Genomic DNA, 8,913 nt, shown 5'->3' with positions numbered 1-8,913 from the left:
TTTAAATTCGTCGAAGGATTCAAAGAATTATACTCAAAGCGTTTTTAAACGTCTTTGCTATCATGTAAGTATTTACTAAATTAAAAATCTTGTTTGATCATGTTTGATAATAAACAAGGTAATATTCTTTGTACAAATATTGAACTAAAATGCACATACTTTTTTATTATTATATGTGCACATAAAAATGTTTTTCTATACACACCAACGAAAAAAATATAGGTATAATGGATGACAGTTGTAGGCCGCTTATCACTCCTTTGGACAATTTCTATTTACATTTTTTTGAAATTGAAACGTAGAAGCATTGTAATGAGTTTTTTTCCCAATATACTCATAATATATAAAATTCGATAATTCTATAATATTATAAGTATTACCGTTTACCATAAATATTTCTTAACGTTATAAAGAAATAAACTTTCAACTAAAAGTTTGAAAAAAAAAATAGGTATATACATTGAAAAGAAAACTTTTTATTTAAGAACAATAAAAAAAAATATTAAATATGAAATTAAATTAAAAATTATACAGCAAAATCTAATTTTCTTTTGGTTTTTGAAAACATGTCAATACATAGCTGCTAAAGAAAAAATATAATTTTTATCAATGCTTGACATATAATATTACAATTTTTTTTTTCGTTTTGTTTCGTGACATTTGGAGGTGGCTTCGCTCCCATCCCCCCCTTTGTATTCATGCCTGGATTTTTAATACTTATGACTCTTAAGTTATGAGTCGTAAGCAATGATTTATTCACTAATTCAAATTAGTAATTGGCCCTTGTAAGTATTCATACCCAATTTATATACAACAATAGTATTTAATTTGTTAGGTAATATTTTAATTAATCAGTATTTAATATTATGAAGATGAAGAGTAGGAAATTATTTTAAGTTTCCTAGAATTCTTTCAGGATTTTATTTAAAAGAGTAGCTAATAAAAATCATCTTCTCTTTGACGTACTCAGTAAGTATTACCATTCACTAATCATCAAATACTAAACAGATTATTAACACAGAAAAAAGGTAAAATTTTTTTGTTTAATGTTAATATTTTGCTATTAAAAAGGTTATATAGTGTTATTTTTTTTATACGTATTTATTTGTAAAATGTACAACATTTCTTAGTAATAAAAATATTTTTCTCTTTTATTTGGCCATAATTTTCAATATATATTTCTAAATTTGTGTCTCAATGAACAGATTAAAATGGTAATAAATATTTTTCCATTGGTTCCAGTAAAGTTGTAAAGTACAATTTGTTAATTTTTATTCAGTGTTGAAAATTAGCTTTCAATTTTTGTATTTAACAACAGTAAAATTTCTAAAATTATTAAAGGTTAAATTAGTTGAATTTAATTTCTGATCTTATGAATCCAAAACTACTATACATTCTATAGTTTTCGTTACCTCATTTTTCCACATTTTATACCACAATAAACATTCGGATATTGCAAATGCAAAATAAATGTATAAAAAAATATGTGCTTAATTTTATCGACGTTTTCGATTAAAACACATATTAATATTGGTAGTATAACATTTGTTATGGACTATGGACGATAATATTTCATTATTTTATTCATTGAGTTTTACAGATTTGAAATTAAATTGATAAAATAAAAAATAATATTTCTTCAAAATATATCTATTATCAATCTTTAAGTATGTTGTTATTAAATCAATTTTTCAATATTTATTTTCATAGCAGTCTTATATTTTGTGTAAAAGAAAAAATATAGTTTTACATAAGTAATAACAATAGATAATGCATACGAATATACTCGTAAATATGTAGTAAAATAAGTATAATATTATATATTATTTTATTATTCCTAAAAGTAGAAATATAAAATCCATGTGCACCCTAATACGCCCACACAAAATATTTAAAATTTAACATTCCCTCTATAGGTACACTGCTGTTATTGAGCATGATTGAAAAATTTTAAATACTTATTACAATATTAATTACAACATAGTTATCGTGATTTTTTTGTTCACTTACAAATAATTGAAAATATTTAATTTGTTAAGATTTTGCATTTTTATAACCCTACATTATGTAATTAAAATCAAATTACGAGTAAAGGTTTTATACTAAATTGGTATAATCACTACTAACAATAATATAATGTGCATTGCATATTTTAAAATGTTCCTATATTTTCTACAAATGAACAAACTTCACGAGTAACATAGTGATGCCTATCGACAATAAATATAACTGTACCCAAATCGATTTCAAGTATGTACTTTCAACTGTAAACAGACCGGAAATAGATTAAATTGAATTGAATTCAACCTATATTGGGCCTCTAACAGCGTCGTCTTCTAATCACTTGAATAACATATCAAACATCCTAATGCTCTTAAAAAGATTATTTATTTTTATTTTTTCTCGATCAAATATTGAAGCGTCGTCAACATTTAATCGCGTTTAATTAATGGTATCAATAATTATAATTAGATTTTCGATATCTGTATTTTTAATGAATAAACTATAAAATAACTAGGTATTTGATAATTCTAATTAAATTCCCCTTAGTCCAAGTATAATCTGATATATTATGTTATATATTTATAATGTACTGATTATAGACGATAGTCTATACTATACTACGGAACGACTTACGGAATGGTTTTTAATTCTTATATTTCATAACTCATAAACCATTAAAAAATACTTCAAAAACATACTACAAATAAGTTAGTTAAGAGTGTTCAAATAATTTAGATACATAGCTATTTTTGAAAAGTTTTACATTGGTAGATTGTTGGTAAAAATATAATGGCAAAAAAAATGTTAGGTATTATTTATGAGTTGCAAAACGTAATTTTTATTGTAAAATATAGATAAATATACCTTAACCTCACTCGTAGTATTAAAAATAGAATTTGTGCAACTTTTTAACAAAATCGGGTTCTTAACTGCTGATACTTTTTTATTTGAAAAGTTCTCATTTATTTAAACGAATTTTAAGACATTGACAGTTCCATTTAAAACTATTACATAACGTATTAAGGTATAAAAAATTATATTTTTATTTTATAACTTTTTATTACTACACCTAATTTAAATATAAAAAAAATGTATAATTCAACGATTGACCAAATACGTGATATACCTAAGGTTGAAAGAAAATACTATTCAATATTTCAATAATTACTCAATTAGTACCTACTTTACAGAACACATCCTTAAGGCGCCAACTAAGAATCAGCTATACTCGCACGACATATTTATCGACGGAAATTCCACCGACATCTGCTAGTTGAAGGCCTTGAAAAAATTATTGTAGGTAGTTAAGTCAAACCAAATAATATATGACTTTATTAAATAAACTAAACATAAGAACAATAATAATAATGATTATACTATACATAAATGTATGTCTTAAGAGCAACTAGATAAAGGACCGTAATGGCTTAAACAGCATCAGTGATGAGGTATAAAATACGATTAAAGTCTGTCTAGTTCTAGAATACACCAGTAACCATATAGATATACTCAGTGGTGGATCCAGGATTCATTTAACGGGGATGTTTTAAAATGTATTCAAGTCATGGTAATTGGGAGGCTCTTCCCAGCCACCGTATTACATTGATAAATACCATGTATTTATATAAATGATTAAATTAAGACAATACCTATATGTAAAATCTACAAGTTGTATACAATGTTTATTCAAATTATACTGTAAGTAAGTTCGCAATTTTGTGAAACCTAACCATAACCTAACCTAACCTAACCATAAAATACGGTCGATGGGGGGGGGGGGTGTTCTAAGATCCACATCACTCCCCTAAATACGCCCCTGGATATACTCGTATATAAATAAAGAAAACCATATATAAATAACAAAGGTTTGTTTATATGTAACGTGGAAAGGCTTACTTCATTCCTCTCTCATCAGAATAGTCCCTGATCAGAGACATCATTTGAGGGAGGGGGCAACTTATGCAACTTATACATTTACCACAGTTTAAAATTAATTCGGTACATTATTAAAATATTAATACGTTTTTTATAAAGCTATTGGTATGTTTTAAATTAGAAAAATGAGACGTAAAACTGTACGGGTACTTATGTACAAAGTACAAATCATTATATTTTTGGACTGGTATAACGTACCCTTCCACCCACGTTAATCGGCACTTTGGTAAAATGAGCCGCTGAGTCAGCAGTTTAATAAATGCACGCCCTACTCTAGAAAAAAAAACTGAAATTATGCCTCTGTCCCTGATCCCTAGACCTCAGATATCTCTCATGATTTATAATAACATCTTCCAGTTCTATTGTTCGGTTTGTCGATTCTGTAATTTTTATTTTTTTTTTTTTGTTGGTTCCTTCTATTTGATGCTGCTGCGTGCATCGACTGGTTCTACGTACTTTTCAATCGAGTTAGGACTCATCTTATGATAACGGAGTTGGTGTATCTTATGACAAATACGGTCAGACCCACAAAAAGGATAGAACTGATCACATATAATAAGTAGAAGCTGTGACATTGACCATGCTCTAGCTGTTTGACCGTGTAGTCGTTTATCAGTTGTATGTAGGTACTGGGGATGGACATGAAATCTAAATTTGCCAAATTATGGCAAGTTATGAATTTGCTTTTTATGTGACTTATAAATATTTTTAATTTCTAATAAAATTAATTATTTTATTTTATTGTACAAATAATTAAAATTTAACATTAATTATTTACTAAAACAAGTTATTAAATCGTTTAGTTTATTTTATATCTCTATGACTTATAGTGATATGACTCAATAACCAATTAACTTATCTTTAATGCATAACCTTAATTAAGCTTGTGTGAATTTAAAATTGAATCATTGAACAGCAAAATTGAATTGGATAATCCATAAAATCCGTATTTTCTAAATCCAGATATGTCCACTACTAATAGGTACTAAGAGGATGCAAAACAGGGTTACTTTAACCGTTAATTTTTGGTTCAGTTTGTTTTTGAACTTTATTTGTGATAAACGTTAAATCAAGCTATGTTCAATAAACGGTTTTTGATTGTAACGTTACAAACTAAATGGTTCACCGAACATTTCACTAGAAAACGTTAAAATTCCTTATGTTTTTTGAAATATTCGCCAGAAAAACGAAAAAAAATTTAAAATTCTTGAATGATTTACCTAATAAAAGTTGTTAAGATATTCATTCTTGTAAATTTAATTAGAAAAACGTTTTAAAACAATACGTTCTTGAACATTTTATCAGAAGAATGTTTTACAGTCATATGTTCTTGAATGCCTTAAAGTTATACGTTCTTGAATAACGTTTCTGTTTATTGAACATATATGAGTAGCTAGGATTCGACACTATAACTCATATGGTCACCCATCCAGGAACTAGTGACACCAGCCAGAAGTCCAGAACACGTTTGTGACTATAGCCATACACCGCGTTACACTAGGCCACTTATACATTTTTGTTTTACGTTTTGGATATTATATATATATATATATATATATATATATTATTATAGCTATAGGTACCTATCGGCTCATCTTATATTGTCAAAAATAAATGATCAGCTATTGTATTTATTTTGGCTGAAGCTTTTTTAGTTCTTTCAAAGTCACATTATGCTGTTGGGGTATATTTGTAATCCTTATCTTAGTTATTAGTAAAGATAGGACTAGATGTAATTCAAGTTTTAGATTTTGATATTAAAGTACTAATTATTCTTAAATAATTTTAAATTCAAAATAGTCGAAAGATAATTTTGATTCACGTCATTTTAAAAATTCAAAAAACAGTTTAATTTGTGTTGTTCTATGTATTAAAAGTTTGAAGAAAGTATTAGCTTATTACGTCCTTCATGTAATTGTTCAAAGAACTTAATAAGTTGTAACGTTTTTCTATTAATTGTTTAAAGAACTTAATAAGTTATAACGTTTTTCTTGTAATTGTTAAAAGAACTTAATAAGTTATAACGTTTTTCCATTAATTGTTCAAAGAACTTAATAGGTTATGACGCTCCTCATGTCAATTTTTTAAAAAACTTTTAAGTTTATAACGTTTTTCGTGAAAAAGGTCAGTAAACTTAATAGTTTATATTGTTATTTCATATGAAGGACCAATAAATAAAATTAAATAATTGATTTCGTTCCATTATAGGTATATTGGTTTATGAACAACAATAATGTTCTTTAACTGCTTTTTTACGTTCCATTCAGAAACCCTGATGCAAAGGAACATTGTTTCGAAGTAATTTTTAATGTACGTATTATTGCATACCGGTTAACAAAAATCAATTACTTAAAGAATGAGTTTACTTACATTATGAATAACTTTTCTTTTTCGCATTACATTTAGATACTTAGAAATTAAACAATTTAATAGGTAAGGAAACATGGGGTAAGATAGATACATGAGGTAAGATGGGAAAACTGGATTCCTCCATAATCAGTGATAATTTTATAAATATAACATCTTTGAATGATTTTGTGGAGGTTTTTCAGGCGATTTATAATAAGAAATAAATGTTAACTGATTGAAATTACTTATTATCAGTGTTTTTCAATTTTTGCTTTCTAGCCAGTTAATGTGTGCAAAAGTTAACATCATTCTAAGGTAAGTAAAGTTAATTATTTCTTAATAATTTTTTTTTGATAGATTTATACACTTCTGTAGTTTAATATTATGTAATAATATTTAAAATATATAAAGAATTTTATTGTATAGGTTTAATTGAAAATTATTGATTATCGGGGGCATAATGAAACAAATTAATGGAGGCATGACGGGACATACCAATTCCACAAAGGTCAAATGAAGAAGCATATATTCCTAAACGAAAATAATCGTAATAGTATCACTTGATGATGTGTCAATGGTGTTCTGTTATCAATTAATATCCCAAAACGTTCTAACAAAAAAAAATGTAGATATTCTTATCTAAGTAACCGTTATCTAAAACTCCACTTGTTGAAACCGGCTCAATTCTTCCACTCGTCAAAATCATATTGATTACTTTAATTTTATTCGTCGTCGGATCTACATCGGTCGCATACTTATCAACGGAACTCTCGAAAATAAAACATGAAGTACAATGTAAAAGTATGTAAATAGAGGATTTTAAAAAAAAAACCATTTTTATGAATTCTGTTTCAATGTATTTTGGTAGATTGGTATAATTGGAGGATCAGGGCTTGACAATCCAAGTTTCTTTAAAGATTCAACTGAACAAAAAGTGAGCACTCCTTATGGAGATCCATCAGATTCGCTTATCTGTGGCAAACTTAATGGTGTTGACTGTGTTCTATTGGCCAGGTAAGCACACTAATTTATACCCATAATTAATAATTATGAATATGTACTGATTATCTAAACATTTTTGTTTTAGACATGGGCGAAAGCACTCAATAAGCCCTACTAATATCAATTACCGAGCCAATATTTGGGCTTTGAAACACGTAGGATGTACACACATTATAGCATCATCAGCAACTGGTTCTTTAAAAGAAGAAATCAAGCCTGGTGATTTAGTTATTTTGGACTCTTTTATTGATTTGTAAGTGACTTAGTTATTTCAATTTTCATATTAATATTTATAAATTATTTGTAGAACCAAAAAACGAGACTATACTATGTTCACTAAGAGTGATAAAGTATTACATATTCCTATTGAGCCTCCATTTTGTCCTGTCACTCGATCAATTATTATTGAAACTGCTCAAAGCCTTGGTATACAAGTGCACCAAACAGGCACAGCAGTAGTTATTGAAGGTCCTAGATTTTCAACAAAAGCTGAAAGCAATTTATATCGTATGTGGAATGCTGATTTGGTCAATATGACACTTACTCCAGAAGTAATTCATAATATTTTTACATTTATTACTTACTCAAGTATAATTTTAATTTTAGGTGGTACTTGCAAAAGAAGCAGGCTTGTTATATGCTACAGTAGCCATGGCTACAGACTATGATTGCTGGAGAGAAGCTACAGAAAAAGTCAATGTTACTCATGTTGTCAAAGTTTTTCAAGAAAATGTTGTAAAATTAACAAAGTTATTTATTGAAGTTGTACCGAAAATTGCAGAAAAGAATTGGGATGTGGAAATTGATGAATTAAATGTAAGAAAACTTATTTTCAACTATATAATTGTGTAAATACATGGTATTTAGTTTGATCCTCAATCAAATGAATTACATAATAACATATTTAATAAATTGTCTTATACATTTTAGCAATATAAAAAGATAAACATTTTAATTAAAAGATTAAGACTTATAAAATATAGCATATAACTTATATACTTAGCATATAACAAAAATTTTTTATCATTAAATTTAATTCTTCAGTATTTAAAATACACTTGATTTGAGTTAACTATTATCCATACCTAACATTCTAGATTAAAATAAATGTTTTTAAATGAAATATTTAATTATTGACCATGTACCATCAAATTTAACTTAACTTTAATGTGTTAAATGAAAAATACTCAACAAAAAAATGTACATCTTCAATAATTAAAACCAACAAAAAAAACTTCTATTTTGTTTATAAAAAACTAAATTAAAACTTGGAAGTATGATATTTTATTAAGTTTATTTCATATTTTTAAGTAAAATATTTTTTTATGGAAATCTGAAAATTACCCTTAATTATCACATTATCTTACCAAACTACTGTAGTCATCAAATATTTTAAAAACATGATTATTATTCTTATTTCTAATAATGTTCTATATTTAATATATTTATTGTTAATAATGTGTTATGTTAAAATTATAGTGTCTTATTCAAGAAAGTGTACAAAGTAACTGAACCAAGAACATAATGAAGATTTGGCAACAAAATAATTTGCTCAATTACTTGAACTACTATCAAATCAAAGAATTTGTATTTTATTAAATAAACTTTAAATGTTTTTAATTA

General features: G+C 26.5%; 1 protein-coding gene across 1 annotated transcript; it reads left to right on the top strand.

The window, feature by feature from the left end:
• Positions 1-6,720: 6,720 nt before the first annotated feature.
• Positions 6,721-8,913, top strand: LOC112685042 (S-methyl-5'-thioadenosine phosphorylase). Its single transcript, XM_025556802.1, has 6 exons — positions 6,721-7,089; positions 7,157-7,302; positions 7,376-7,543; positions 7,598-7,841; positions 7,897-8,106; positions 8,770-8,913. The coding sequence occupies exons 1-6, from the start codon at positions 7,072-7,074 to the stop codon at positions 8,800-8,802; spliced, it is 819 nt and encodes a 272-aa protein (XP_025412587.1). The 5' UTR covers positions 6,721-7,071; the 3' UTR covers positions 8,803-8,913.

Source organism: Sipha flava, unplaced genomic scaffold, assembly GCF_003268045.1.
Source record: "Sipha flava isolate LNK unplaced genomic scaffold, YSA_version1 263_pilon_pilon, whole genome shotgun sequence".
NCBI lineage: Eukaryota > Metazoa > Arthropoda > Insecta > Hemiptera > Aphididae > Sipha > Sipha flava.
The sequence above is the reverse complement of the archived record's forward strand: the minus strand, read 5'-3'. Positions and strand labels throughout refer to the sequence as shown.

What these genes read in the sequence shown, in the direction of transcription:
- LOC112685042 (XM_025556802.1), top strand. An exon ending in GACTGTGTTCTATTGGCCAG is followed by an intron (nt 7,303 to 7,375) that starts GTAAGCACACTA and finishes TTTTTGTTTTAG; the next exon opens with ACATGGGCGAAAGCACTCAA. An exon ending in TGGAAATTGATGAATTAAAT is followed by an intron (nt 8,107 to 8,769) that starts GTAAGAAAACTT and finishes TTAAAATTATAG; the next exon opens with TGTCTTATTCAAGAAAGTGT.